Source organism: Erithacus rubecula (assembly GCF_903797595.1).
Source record: "Erithacus rubecula genome assembly, contig: SUPER_Z_unloc_1, whole genome shotgun sequence".
Taxonomy (NCBI): domain Eukaryota; kingdom Metazoa; phylum Chordata; class Aves; order Passeriformes; family Muscicapidae; genus Erithacus; species Erithacus rubecula.
In genome coordinates, this window is record NW_027635590.1 from 1,709,688 (window position 1) to 1,724,785 (window position 15,098).

Consider the following 15,098-nt stretch of genomic DNA (forward strand, 5'->3'; position numbering starts at 1 on the left):
CATATGTGTATGTGCTTTATTTATATAACACACACAAAGAATACATGTACATGTTCAGGTATATGAATCTGTATAAACATACTAGAAAACTTTAATACGTACAAGATTGTATGTTAAAAGTAATACAGATATGTATATACACCGGCAGACAGAGAAGAAATTATTTAAATTTTTGCTTTTATGAAACTTAGATCGTGCAACTCTGAGGGCTAATGCAGAAATGCAGAAGGTGGAACCAGAACCAATGAAACCTGCAGATAATTCTTCAGTTCTTCATGACTTTGTGATTGGAAGTATGGAACTTACCAAGCAAGCAGACAAAACTGAGAGGTAGGAAGACTCATCATTTAATACTGACTTAATTCCTACTGTCTCTTAAAATATGCAGCTGAAGTTCAGGTGTAGTATTTGACTGTAATGGAACCAGTGTGCTCACAGACACTGTTATACAGACACCATACACTTTAGACTTCAGGTTTTTCTCCCTTGCATGTTGTGCTACAGCTTTTTGGAGATAGACCATTAACTTTTGTTTGGTATTTCAGAACTTAGCAATTACCTTCCTGCTTAGCTGTCTTTCATGAAACTGCAAGGAAATGTTAGAGTTGATTCATTTAGAAATGTTAATGAGCTTATAAAGCTTCCTGTTTGGTTGTACTTTCAGTAGGAATGTCTCCATTAGTCGAGTTACAGAGGTCTTGCCCTGAAATTCTTAATGTAGATTTGTTCAAACATTATGCATTTTGTTTAGTACAATCATGTATTTTTAAAGGGGTGCTTTGTTTCCCTGTAATTCCATAGGATTCAAATTAAATACATTGTAACACTGAATTCAGCATTTGCACACAGTATCTTCCTTTGATTTCAAATTAACTAGTTATATACCTTGCAGAACAGAAAAGCAGATGAGAGATGCTTCTGGAAATTCAGGAGATTTAAGATATCTAACTGCATCACCCAAACCTGAAAAATCACACCTTGGACTAGAAGATTGTCCAAATCCAAGTTCTGTGGATCAACTGTCTGAGCAAAATCCTTGTCCTGTTGAGCACCATATATGTACAGTCAACTTTATTCAGGTAAAGAGCAAAAACTTAATTACAGTCCAGAAATGCTCAGATTTTGAAATTCTGTAAAGAAAGAGGTTTTCAATGCAAATGTTCTCACCAGTTCTAAGGACCTGGTAATTCAATTGGTAAATGAAACTCCCGTTTTTTCATGGGGGTGTATCCAAACAATCTTTAAGACAGACTTAATCTTTGCAAACTCAGTTTAGAACATAGTAATATATTACTTATCCCTTGTAAGTGATATGCATTAGCAAAATTGTGAGGAAATTTTAGAAGTCTGGATAGAAGAAGTTGCCTAGGATTTGTGTATCCATTCAGAGTGACCTCTTACTGTTATATTTGTTTACATTAAAATGAAGTAAAAATGTTGTTGCTTGGATGGAGCATGTTTGTTGTCACTTTCATTTGCTTTGTTTAAAAGAAACTGCATCCTTTGTTTGCTCTTTCTCATTTATTTAAAAACAGTTAAGGGCTTTGCATTCATATTGTTATATGACATATACAAATTTTGCCCATTTTTACATATATCTATATAATTTATATCATCATTATGTGTGTTGTCATGGGCAAACAATATGTCCTTCATACCCATTTGTTTGCAGTGGTTTGTGCATCCCTGTTCTAGTACAAATGAGAACATAATGAGAGAAAGATTAATTTGCAATTCCCTAAGGTTTCTAGTGTTGTCTGAGATCAGCGAGCTCGTAGTTACAGTGGAATAGCTGATGCATAGATGCTTGTTTTCCGAGTGCTGCAGCTTGCTGTGTCAAGGCTGATATCATATTAGGACAATGTGCAAGAATGATGCTGGTCTTACAGGGCTGGCAGAGACTATTAGAGAAGACAGCTTGCAGTAGATTATTCCTGGTTTTAGCAAAGGGATAAACCATAGAATGGAAGGGATAGATGAGCTGTAGAGCTTGGTGTTTCTCTTTGGCACTCAGTGGTTTGTTAAGGGTTGTAGGAATCTGCTTTCTTAGTGCCACTGAACAATTTATTGTGTGAGTCATCTCTGACAGAATTGTGCTGTAGGAAGTATGAATTTATTTGGACAAAACATCAATACAGACAACAAGCTGCACATAAATTTTATATTTCCCCATTGTTTCTTGTCCGTGTTAGGCTAATACTCTTCAGCCTAGAACAGCTAGATGTGAAAACTGGCAAATGAAATAATGATGATGTGATTGGATTTTTTGGCTCTTCAGCATTTGACATGTTTTGTTTCTTCCTGTTTCCTAGAGTAATTTCCCAGATTTATTAAGTTGTTTTATTTCAACTGTGTTATTTCTAGAATGAAGCTTGTACTGAGGATGCCCAACAACACTGCGTAAGCAGCACAGAAGAAACTTCAGGTATAATGTGCTAATATTCAAAGTTAGCAAAAGCCCACATTTGTGTATTTGCAGTTACTAAAAGATTAATTTAAAAACCTAAAGTTTTAATTTAAAAAAATTTTAAATGTTCTTTTTAATGAAATGACAAGATTAATCAGTCTGTTCCATTAACACAAATAATTATCCACAGCATAGTGACAGTCCCCTCCCTAAACTCTTGTCTTTACATTTTGTTGAAAGAAACTAGACTTGGGAACTATTTGAATAACCTTTCATTAAGTTTAAATATCAGGGGAAGGGAAACTTGTTTTCTTTGCCCTGTTGTGAACTGCTGCTGCTTACCTTGTAGTAGGTATAGCAGTTTTTAGAGCCTTTTATGCACCTCTGACTCACCTGTCAAAAACTGAACACGACAGAGGGAGAGAAACTGTAGTTTTCCACTGGCTTAGGGAGCTATAGTTGCTCATGAAGTTATCAAGTGAATGCTGTTCTCAGAGTTGTGTGAGTAGGAGGGCTGTACTTTGCAAGTGTGGAGCAAGAGGGAAAGGAGAAGTGTGAGACAATCAAACTTCCTTCTTTAGCTGTACTGAGTCAACAGATTAATGCCCAGCTGATCAGGTGTGATGAAAGTTGCGAAGGTGATGTCAGCTCTTCCCTAGAACAAATTGAAGTGGTTGGTTTGGAGCCACTACTTGTCTAACATATGGGATGATCACAGTGATGGAAGCCCAGAATACTCACTTTACTGGAAACTGCAGTCCAAAGCTGTAACTCATGAGCTTATGTAAAAGATCAGGCTAATACTACTTCTTAGATGTCTGTTGCTATGCTCTATTATTGCAAGAATCTTGAGATGAAGCATCTTAAACCATTTTAAGTTAAATGAAGAATCCAAGCAAGTTGAGGTTGGAATAACAGCTTTATATCGAGAGCCATCTTAAATAATGGAGTACCATTGTTGTTTTCCATCTTTTGAAAGCAGGAATGTTTGATCCTTAAATTCTAACAGATGGCAGCTGACAGTTATCTGTTAATGTCTATTTGTCTATTAAATTATCTATATTTTTCATCTTTTAAATTCAAGACTATGCTTCTCAGATCCTGTTCTACCAATCAGCAATGAGGGGAAAATCCTGTGCTTACCTTCAAAACAGCAGACATCTGCCATTTAAAGAAGTAACTCTTGATACCCGAGAGTTACAATTAAAGACAGAGGGTCATTTGACCGCCATGACATAAGTTTAATTAAACTGCTGTACTGGTTTGAAAGGACAGGTGTCTGCCAGTAAAGGCAGAAGTTTCCCTTTGAAATAGAGACTTTGGTTCCACTCCCCCCAAGTATTATAATTGTTTGAATCAAGGACTCTGAGGCAGAGATAAGGGGGTGGGAATAACAGCTCTTTTACTAATATATCTAACCGTACAAGCAGAAAACAACAGCAGTTGTTAAAATTGCTAACAGAACAGAATAGGTAACTCGGTGTCAGTCCCTTTAGATGCAAGCACGCTGTTTCTGTGCTTAGTCCCAGCCCGGATTTGCCAGAGGGCAGACGGGAACGAAGGCAGGAGGGAGGGGAAGGGGCAGCAGCGGCCACGCCGGTCTCGGGCGGGAACGGGCTCACCCTCACCGAGGGCGGCGGCTCCTCACTCACCGTGTGTGTCCGGGGGATCAGCTGTGTCCGCAGAGGCAGGAGGCTGGAACGGGGCAGATGCAGGGCAGGTGATCGCAGAGGGTCTGGCTCTGCTGTGCTCAGCCGCGCGGCTGAAGATTGCCGGAAACAAGGGTCCGGTCCCGTGTCCTGTCCTGTCCCGGAAGCCTCAGAGGCCCCTCCGGGAGCCGTTCCCACCCACCCCTTTTGTCTGGAGTCATCAGAGATCCTGGGTGTAACCCGGCCAGCTCCATTGGCATGATAATGGGAAAAATTCTTTCAATTGACACAGTAATAGAAAAACACTCAACCCCCAACAACTGCAAATTGCTCTTTAGTGTTAGAACACCCATTTAAAACCTTTGTCATTACTAGGCATTTTTAATATTCCTCATTCTGAATGGTAATCAGAATGAGTGCTTATTCTGCAGTGAATAAGCACCAGGAGATGATGTGTATCTCATCTGAGAAGACAAGAAACTTAATGTCTCAAGAATATGCTCAGTGCCTTTTTCTATGGAGAAATGAGCCTAAAATTCCAGTACTCTGTGTAGGGAGGACATGAAGAGAACAGCATAATTTCATGTTTGATTAATAGTTTTTGTTATTTATTTCTCTGAAAATATTATAGTAGTGAACAATGATCTTAGATGTCCAGAGGAAGAACAGACATTCATTTTAACATTGGTGGAAATCCCAGCTGATTCAAAAGAGTTTGATGCATCTGCTATGATGGAACAAACTTCTGAACCAGTACTACCAGCCCCAATACTTATCAGCCCAATAAATGCAAGTGAAACAACTGTGACTGAAGTGGACAGGTAAATGCTTTATTTTTGACCAAAGTGAAACACTTTTTGTGTGCCTTGATTGTTCTCTGAGTGTGCATTACAGATTAGAACTTCTAGAAAGAAGAAATACAAGAGGAAGTAATTTTGACAAACTAGTTAGAGAACTAAGAAAGTAAAAACAGCTCTAATCCAATTTGAGGAATTTTCTATAGGTGTTTTAAATTTAGTGTTTTAGTTTGCTGGGATTTTGGTGTCACCTTAATTCTGATTTACCCTTTAGTGTAGGTCTTCCTTTCTAGTAGAAGTCATTTGTGCAGCTTGAGCCATATTTTGCCTTATGGATATTTACAATGCAAAGAAATTGAAATGAGAAAATATAAGCATGTTTGCATTTTTACAGTACTTTAACAGTTTTGTAGAGTAGCTGTTTATTAATTGACAGGATGAAAACACAAACTAATTAATTACTGCAAAGAATAGTAGCTGTTTTGTCTATTGTAATCTGAAAGAGTTTGAATTTCTTTTACGAAGAGAACCTCTGAATGCAGTGTAACAAATTTTTATGTCAACATTATAGTTGACCTAAATCTCTTAGTAAGTTTGGGAGAAAAAAAAAACAAAGTAAAAAGGTATTATGAAAAATTGAATTGTTGCAAAGTAGTAAAACACCCACAAACCCTAATACTATACTAATTTAAGTCCTCAGATCATAACTAGAGATGTGATGCAGTTCTATATAATTGTGGAGAATCTTGCCCTGTGATATCAGATGCTAAAATCATTCCTTTTTTTGAAAGGATCAGTGTTTGAGTGAATGTTGGCTACCACTGTAAGAATTCTAACTCCTATGGAACTACTGATGATAAACAGAATTGCTGACAGGCAGAGATAGAGTACATGTTCTGTCTAACTGTTCTTGTACTGCTTTATCATATTTTCCTAGTCTCTGCTGCTTCTCTGTATGTCTGATATATGTCTGTATGTCTTTTGAGATCATAGAGCATGTGGGGGTTCAGCTGTGAAGATAAATAATACTGTCTTTTAGCATCTTCAAGGGCAGTTAATAAGGTGCCATATTTTTGCATCGTATGAAAAGGCCAAGTGGAGTTCTAATAGAAAAGCTATATTAGATTCAATATGACTAGAAAAACTAACTCCAGATAGTGCAACAAGTTGTTTCTTGGTAGTAGATGGTACATTTGAAGTAAATATTGACTTTGAACAAGAAGGAGTATCAGCATAGATTCATACGTAATTTCCATACACAAACCTTTTACAAAGTAAATATTGGTTTCTTGTACTGTCACAATAATGACTTACATATATATATATATATATAAACAGTATTGGATCCTTTACAACTGCAGCTGGTGAAGTTGCTGCACCTTTAAACAGCAGTATGGAAACCAAACTACTGGAAAGTGCAGTAGACCCTGTTCCAAAGTTGCAGATGGCTCAAAAACAGTTGGCTGCTGAGCTTGAAGAGAATGATTTTCCTCCTTCCAAGAAAACTCTATCTACTGTTGCAGTGGAAGATAACCTGGAAACCACTTACAAGGTGAGATCATAATTTGTGAGTTTTCTTGCATGGTGTAGATGCATAATAGAGCATTTTAATTATGTTTATTTTTTAATGGTGTCACTTGCTTAAATATGTACTGCCTAAACAGATTCCTTTTAATTTTTGTGTGTTTGTTTATTTTTTATTAGGGTTTTTTGAGAATCTGTAGGCTCTCAGGTGTTTTTTAAACAGACTTCCTAGTAGACAAACTGATAATATGTCTTACTTGCTTCATTCTGCAACACTCTGATGACAATGGCATTTAGGAGAGAAAACTCTGGAGGTGCATTGGATGACGGGCAGGATGTCTAGATTCACTGAATGATGTTTTGAATCCGCAGTGTGTCTGTTACATGAAGAAGCTGTTAGATAGATATGTCCCTATTGATTCTTAACATAGCAGGTATTAGTTTAAAAGAGCGAGCTGCTAGGGAAAACAAGCCACCCTCTTTTCAGCTTCCTTCTATGTTTTTGACAATATGATCCAGCTTGTGGCAGCAACTATCATTGATTTTTGTAAGTGAGCTAACACTGTATAGTGTACCTTGTAGGAATGGGTGGTAATTCTCCACATGATTCAGAGCTTTTCTAGGAAGGGATGGATAACAATCTTCTTCCTTCTTTGATCTCTTATCTCAACATCCTTGTCTTGAGTAATTTATCCTAAGAACACACTGAAAAGCCTGCTCAGGAAATGAGTTAAGTGATGAATGATGCTGCACTGTCTTTTATATCAGTCCTGCTCTTAGAACTGTATATGTATGATATGAGTTTATCAGCTTTATTGTCTCTTCTGTATTGAGAGCAATGAAAAAACTTTTTTTCTGTTTTGAATACAGGGTTATTCAATTAAATCCACAGATGTGCCAGTGGTAACTTCTGGTAGGTACACTTAAACTTGTAAGCTAAAGTGTAATGAATGTAAACACATCAAACTTAATACTGGTTTTCGTGTTAAATAGTTCTGAGGCTATTTAATACAAAAGTAGAAACAAATTTTCCTGGTACTACACTAATACCTCCATTCCATGCTTTCTGCTCTAAACTGGGTGTGCTGAATTATGTCAATGTTATTCATTTAATAATGGTTCTAAAAGCATTGCTGTACGTAGTTTATTGGTAAATTTGAGAGGGTTTTTTGACTAAACATGTTATCTTCTGTTAAGCAAATACTTCCACCTGTTAAAGAGCACTAATGATCAAAAGTATTAACTGGCATTTTAATCATACTATGCCAAAATAGTTTGTTTTTATTTTGTTCTGCATTTTTACTAAAAATATGTAGTTTTTTTAGGAACTTAATCTGCCTCTGAGGAAACAGAGAAAAAGCAGAACTGCTGACAATGCAATCTTCATTGATCTGAACCTGGGAAGGGCTTAGTGAATTGTAATTCTAGCCCTGAACAAGATTTCTAAGGGAAGTTGTAGAAGCTTAAACAGCTGGACTAAGTTCTGTGGTGTGCTATAAGGGATGAGAGTGTGCTGCAAAATTTAAAGCCACACTTCTATCAGCTTTTCCCCATAATATCTGTATGATCTTACAGACTTTAAAAGTAGACAATGAACTTTTAATTTGTAGTAATGACTTATAAAAATAAATGGACAAATAAAACTAAACAAAAATTCAGCCCTTCTGTTGTAATGGTGCAAGCCATTTTAATACAATGTATTTTTTTGGTTCTTATATTATCACTGAAATCTTTGACTCACAATTACTTTTACAGGGAATCCTTTTCAAAAAACAGAGTCTTCAGGAAAGGAAAAAGTACTTACTTCTGTATTAGTGTCTGAGTCTATCTCACAACTGGCTGAGAGAAGCCAGCTTGAGACTTTGGAGAGCTTAGAGAAAGCACCACTTGAGAATCCAGCATCCAAAAAGGAAGAGGAGGTTATGTCTAGAGTAACCTCTAACAGAAAAGCAGAAATAAGTGGACAAGGAAAGCAGGAGAATGTGCATGAATCTGCACAGCTGGAACATACTGGAAGCCCAGCATCATCTTCAAATACTCCTTTGCTCAGGTATTCAATAATTGCAATGATGTTTTCTCAGCTTGTTCTGTAAAAAAAGATTGTGTTTCTATGTTGACAGCTTTTCAGTACTGTTATTTGTGCCTTTATGGCTAAGAATTAACAATATCCATACTCTGCTGCAACTCAGAAAGCATCAAACTGTCTGCTTTGACATTTGCATTCTTTTACTCATTAAAAATGAGTAGATCAACTGGAGGGTGCTGCTGATATGTTGTGTGTCTATTTAGACATGGTAGATGCCTCTCGTCAGGCGGACGTCCATTGGCTGTGATAAGAACTTAGGATAATTTGTTGTTTTCCATAAGTAAGTTGTGAGATACATACCCATCCACTTGTTTTGGTGTTTGCCCTGCCAGTAGAATTTGTTACTGGTACAGTACTGAGCACACTAAATATTTATGACCAACTTTAGTTATTTCCACAAAGGAGTTTTAGTTTTGGCAGCTCAGAAGATATTCCTCTTACCTGTGTGTTGTCTTGATTTTTTAAATATATCTTTCTGTACTATTTGTTTAAATGTTCTGAGTTCCTGCTCTTTGTTGCTCCTGTTTCAATTATTTTGACTATAACCCTCCACTGGCCTCTTCTAACCTGTCAATTACTTTTTCATTATGCTTGTGTAAGTACTGATACTGACTATTTATACTTGGGACATCCAGAGCAATTGGATAATGATGCATTAACATCAGAATACTTGCCTTAAAGTTTACTTTCTAATTTGTAAACTCTTAACAACATTAAAATTAATGCTTTGTGTACCTCCTCAGTGCTGTGACTTCCATAAGCTCACTGGTCTGGGTTTGCTGCTGTAAGTAGTCTAAAACCCTGCAGCAGGTAGTCTGTTGTAGCCCCATCCTTGGGGATCAGCTTTTCCACTGATTACATGAAGGATGCTCAGAATTTTCAGTTTGTTCTTCAGGAGTGTGTCTCCATCCTTCTTGGACCCATTCTGAAAGTCTGTTAGCTTGCTAGCTGTGGAATAGCAGCAAATAGTAGGTTCCTGTTCTTAGAGTTAAAAATTGTCAAGAATCTCTGTGATTGTTCAAAAGCCTCTTGCACCAGAATATTCAGTAATACTTTTTGGTTTTTTTCCTTAGAATTTTCATATGTCCTGTAGGTGTGTGTTTGTTTCCTGTGTAATGGTTTGGACTCCTGCAATGCTATTTACATCTTCCTTTTATGGAGCAATCCTATGACGTCTTAACTATATTTATTTTGAACAGGGGTGGACGAAAACCATTGGGGTTTTTATCTTTAATTTGCAAAAAAAAAAATTCTGAATCTGCAGAAGACACCAAAGGGAATAGAGGGAAGATCCAAAAGCCTCGAATTGTGACTCCAAAACGAAGTCTAAAGAAGTCCACTCCATCCACTAAGGATGATAGGGAATCTTGTTCCTTCCCCTCTACATCATCATCTGTGGAACATGAGCATGTAGCTGCTGATGCTGGAGTTACGGTATGAGTTTACTTTTTGAGCAGCCATGCATTTCTAAAGTGCAAAGAACAGAGAGTTAGTTGTTCCAGGAGTAGGTAGATGGGTGTGTAGCATTCATGTTTTGAGACCTGGTATCTGCTTGCTCTCTGCTCCGGTTGACAAATTCTGACTTGTGCATGCGTAGGAAACCTGTAAGGGAACTAAGTTGATTTTTCTCTGCATGGATATCTATTTATTTCTCATTTTCAGTAAAATTATTTTTTTTTTTCCCTTTGGTCAAAACTTCCTACATAAATAAAAATACCCTTACAAAAGCATATGTACCCTTACAAAAGCATATATATGTAAATATATTCATAGATACACACCAATGAAGACTGTTAAGAGCAACCTTTTCTTGTTTTATCAGGTTCCAAGTAACAACTCATCTGAGAAGCCACCTCTCTGTCGTAAAGACCAAGAGAAGGAAGGAGAGCCAACCAAAATCTCTGAGTACTTTTTCAGTGACATCTTTATGGAAGTGGATGATTCAGAATAGCTAGTAGGTTTTACAAAAACATAGGATCACAGAATATACTGCAACAAGAAACAAGTGTTTTAAAAGTTACAATTTGTAACTTTTCTGATGTTCAACTGACAGCCATTTTTTACAGTACCAGATAAAATACCAGGAAAGTGGTCTCTTTAGCATTCAAGGGAAACTGAACATTTTCAAAAAGTGATGTAGGAGATTCAAAGGGTAAGAAGGAAAGGATAGGCTGGAAAGCCTCATCTCTTGCTCCTCCTCTAAAAAACTGGGTGCAATTACAAATAAACCCCCAAAACGTGTTACTGGAACTAGGCCACAGGATAGAATGAAGAAGCCATAAATCATTCATATCTTGAACAAACTCCTGTACCTTTGTAAACTATAAACTTATAAACTCTCTATTATCACTGAGCCCAGCACAGTAGCAGCCTGAATCCATGCCCCTCTACTGTAAAAGCTGTGTGTTGGGGACACTAGTGGAGAGCTATCTCTGGATAATAAAATAAGCCTAGGGACCAGAAAGGTATTAAAACCTCAAAAAAGCCTAGGGACCAGAGACACATGAAATCCTCTGCCCAGAGAGACATTATGAATTCAAGCAACATGGTTACTGACTGCTTTATCCCAACACAGAGTAAGGACAACCAAAATGCAATCAGTACAGGTTTATTCCACTTTCTCAAGCCCCGTACTGGGTGCCAAGAATATATTTGTCCTGGTTTAGGGAGGAAGCTTTCAAAGGGGTCCCTCCCCTAACTGGTTTGGGAAAAGATTTTATTTAAGAAAAGTGGAAAAAAACCTGTTTATTTAACAAGCAGAGTATTCACAACATAAAACATTCATAATATTAAACAATAAAACCTCTTGCTGTTCTGAAGAGATGGCAAATTCATAAAGTTCTTGTTGTGAAGTGTAGCTCAGTTCACTCAGTCTCTTATCAGTCCCTCCAGTGCTGGAAAATGCCACGTCCCAGGCCCTGGTGGGCCACAGATGTGAGTTCCTGTGTTTTTCAGTTTTCAGACCAGAGCAGTTCCAAGAAAAAGAAAAGGCATGGTCCAGGGAACTTCTCTGCCTCAGCTAGCTAAAAAATACTAACTGAAAAGCAAAGGAGAGCTCTCTCCCAGTGCCCACACTGCAGACAGCAGAGTCTGTGAGAAGGAACATGGGGCAGTGAGTGCAGTTTCTGCAAACAAACCACGCGCTTCTTTTCTCCCCCTTCGCTCCTGGAACCCGTCTTAGAGATGCAGAACTTAATATCCAGTGTAAACAGAACAGGGACTGGGGATACAAGCATCATAAAGGCACCCTAGGACATTTTGTTAATTAATGCCATCAAGATGAAATGGATTCTCTCTGAAGCAACCTGTGCACTTTCAAAATGCTGACATAGTCTAAACCACTACAGTGACGTCATTGGACAAGACTACCAACTGCTGGCTTATGGTTTCACTTGTTTAGACACTGATAGTGAGTGCATGACTATCCTACACAAAAGTGCAATGAAATAATGTTTAATCTTGCAACAAATACCCTTTTCCATTTTAATGCTAAAGTTTTTTGGTACTGACTATTCAAGTTCTTTACTTCTTTTTGTGAAGTATGTTGCATTAGAAGGAGGAATGAACTTTTTGGGGATAATGTAATATCTGAAGATCAGAATGCAAATACTGGGGGTGGTGTAGTAAATATGTTGCGCGCTGCAGGTATTTTTATTAGAATGTCCAAGTTACGTATTGTTGTAGAAGTTTTTTCACCACATAATTTTAAAGATCCTAACCTGAAAAGTCCAATAGGATTGGTTAAAAATGTGTTGGAAACTTAAAAACACAATTTACTAAAATATGAAAACACAAGTTTGTTTGCAACCTTTTTTATCACTTGGAGAAAGAGATTTATATTTCCTAGTATAAATGTTAATTTTCTTCTAAATTGGAAAACAAAGCTATAGATGCAATTTCTTTTTCTTGTTTTTACATATAGTTACATATATACTATATGTATATTTGCTTTTTTCCTTGGTTTTCCCTTGTGCAAAGTAGCAGAAAGAGATGGGATTTAAACCGTGATTAAACCATGTCACTTTTGAGGATGTGCTTCTTTGAAGCAGTTGAATTGAAAGGGTTTTCTCATGTTGTGTGTCTGCTTGTACTGTAACTTGCTCTCAAATTCTGGTGCAGCTTTAGATTTTAGTCTAAGTTTTTACCTACCTCATCAAGAAGTTTATTTTGATGAGGTAGTTAGGTTTACACACTCTCAAAGTCAGGTGGTCAGTGAAAGATTCAATACTTAGTCTGAAACTCCTGCTTGCACGACCTCGATTAGTCCTAAATTTTTTCCCATTACTCAATAGTTGCAGGTACGTTTGCAAAACAATTTATTATGAATCGTGAAACTGATGAGGTGAAACTGATGTTTAAATGGTATTGTTAATGCTTTCTAGAAACCTGTCATCAGGTTTGGACTGGGCAATCCTTTACTGGCAGGTAAATAATAAAAATATATAGTTAATTTTGAAATAGTTAATGAAGTTTGAAAATGTCTTTCTTTTCAGAGGTTATTAGCTAGGGTGAAGGAACCTTTACAATTTTGTCAGAGAGGAGAAATACAGAAAAAATCTACCATTACTGCGAATTGGTATGTTAGCTGGTGGCCAATGGAATGTCACTAGCAGCAGTATTCTTTGAGGTGATGGAAGAGGGGCTTGTGGTCCCAGTGTAGAGTAACTTACTTGAAATCATCTGTTCAACCCACCTCACCCCTCAAAAAATCCTCTAAAACATCAACAGCATTTTCTGTTCAGATGGTATCTTGTGGTTTGCCTAATCCGTTTAACTTGAAATATTTATCTAAATGTTGTTTTACTGTAAGCATTATGAAACAGATTAATGCATACATGTAACTCTATGTATTGTATATCTTGTAGATACTAAGTATGCAAATGTTTACTTCCTGATACATGTGGCATGTTTATATCACTTGCACTCATCAAGCCTAAAAATAGATTATTGGGGAGTGGCTGTGAAATAATTGCTGTGAGTACCTTCTGAGTGAGTCCTGAGGGGATACCATTCTACGTTTAGTTGCATACATTTTAGCTTGCATTCATGTTAAAAGGAGGAAAAAATCAACTACTTCATTACTAAGATTTATGGTGCCTTATCTGCATTGTTAAATGGGGCTATGCTTTCTTTTCCCTTGCAGCAAATTACATGCACTTTGTTTGAGAATTTTTTTTAAAGAACAAATTTAATTTGAGTAAGACAACTTTGTGTTCTGTTTTGTGTATGGAAGTTTTATAATGATGAAGGATGTAAGAAAATACCATTGATATCTCAATACATTTGAGTAGCATTTTTACAAAGATGTGGCATAAAACTGCTTTGCTTAGAGTTGTCTGACACCCACCCTGTATCATCACATATAAGCTTTCTGTGTCAAAGGAGGGAAGTAGTCCTATTCTGTATGTAAATTATGTGAATAAATTATTTTCTTTTACCTGTGTTTCTATTTCTTAAAGTATCAGTTGCAGTTTTTAAATACGTACAAGTATAGGAAGCTAACAGGTGTTGACCAAAGGAAAGGCTGCAGTTTGGGCCACACCACTGGGCACGCAGGCCTGCTGGTAACAGGCTGAGTGTGGTTTAACAGGGGCATTGTCATCGTTCCCTGCCTTTGTTTCAGAACAGAGCTTAATTTACCTGGTGTCAGGCTCATGGGTGTTACCTCTCTCTAAAGACAAGAGCCTTGGCTTAAAGTCAAATTGGAATGCTGATGAATAGCAGTTTTAACGCAAGGAAGAAACTCGACCAAAGATCGTTTGGGTTTTAAACAGATCTGTCCCTATTACTGTATAGCAAGTTTCTAAGAAGGGCAAGGTTTTCCTAGGCTGTACAAGTATGTAGCCTTGCGTGCAAAATGGGGTGTCCCAGGACAATTCTTCCCAAGGGCGTGCCGACAGCGTTAGCTCCTCCGGGGGACCGGGCGAGGCCTCCGCGGCCGGGCCCGGCCCCGCTGTGCCCATTGGCTGCGCCGGGGGGAGTGGCGGCGGCGGCGGCCTGGGACGGCCGCGGGGCTCGGCGCGCTCGGCTCGGCTCGGTTCGCTCAGCTCGGCGCGGCCCGGCCCGGCCCGGCCATGCTGCTGGGCACCCCGCGGCTCCCGGGCCGCTGCCTGCGGCTGCTGCGCCCGCTGCTCGCCCGCGGGTACCGCGGCGAGGCGGTGGCGGCCGTGGGGTCGCCGCCCGACGCGGGCTCCGCGCTCTACCAGGTAGGGCGGCAGGGCCCGGCGGGCCGCGGGGCGGGGCGGGCGGCCATGGAGGAGCGGAGCCGCGGGCGTGGCAGAGCCCGGGGCCGTCCATCTCTGCGGGCTGAGCCCTCAGGGAGCGCGTGAGCGCAGCGGGCTGCCTCGCCATGGACGCCTTTAAACCAGCATGCCAGCTCTCGCTGCCCTTCAGGCTGGTCGATACCGTGCTGATGAGGTGGAGGCGGGGTCTGTAAACAGTGGAAGATGGAGCCTGGTGATTTAAAAGTTAGATGTTTCCTTGTGTTTGCAAACGGATTCCCGAGTTGAAAACAGGTAGAATAGCTGTACAGAGTCACAGGTTTGCCTCCAAAAACATCATATTTTGAGGAGGAGAGCTAGGTGCAATTCCAGTTGTCTTTACTAAGAGAGAGGAGTACTTCCACCTAGTATAAA

At 38.8% G+C, this 15,098-nt stretch overlaps 2 protein-coding genes across 7 annotated transcripts in view; both read left to right on the forward strand.

Moving 5' to 3' along the window:
• Window positions 1-13,900, forward strand: part of BDP1 (BDP1 general transcription factor IIIB subunit) — a 51,414-nt gene extending 37,514 nt beyond the window's left edge. For 3 of the 6 annotated variants that reach the window (XM_079330813.1, XM_079330814.1, XM_079330815.1), the window contains exons 34-42: window positions 192-330; window positions 878-1,079; window positions 2,365-2,425; window positions 4,688-4,877; window positions 6,192-6,405; window positions 7,248-7,290; window positions 8,133-8,427; window positions 9,663-9,897; window positions 10,286-13,900. In XM_079330813.1, the coding sequence (XP_079186939.1) occupies window positions 192-330; window positions 878-1,079; window positions 2,365-2,425; window positions 4,688-4,877; window positions 6,192-6,405; window positions 7,248-7,290; window positions 8,133-8,427; window positions 9,663-9,897; window positions 10,286-10,414 (1,508 nt within the window). In that variant the 3' untranslated portion in view covers window positions 10,415-13,900. Of the gene's footprint in view, window positions 1-191; window positions 331-877; window positions 1,080-2,364; window positions 2,426-4,687; window positions 4,878-6,191; window positions 6,406-7,247; window positions 7,291-8,132; window positions 8,428-9,662; window positions 9,898-10,285 lie in introns of those variants that run through there. The other 3 variants (XM_079330816.1, XM_079330817.1, XM_079330818.1) reach the window with 2 other exon arrangements.
• Window positions 13,901-14,433: 533 nt separating this feature from the next.
• The window catches only part of MCCC2 (methylcrotonyl-CoA carboxylase subunit 2), a 35,808-nt gene continuing 35,143 nt past the window's right edge, over window positions 14,434-15,098 (forward strand). Inside the window, exon 1 of the mRNA XM_079330837.1 lies at window positions 14,434-14,669. Within this exon, the coding sequence (XP_079186963.1) occupies window positions 14,538-14,669 (132 nt within the window). The 5' untranslated portion in view covers window positions 14,434-14,537. The remainder of the gene's footprint in view (window positions 14,670-15,098) is intronic.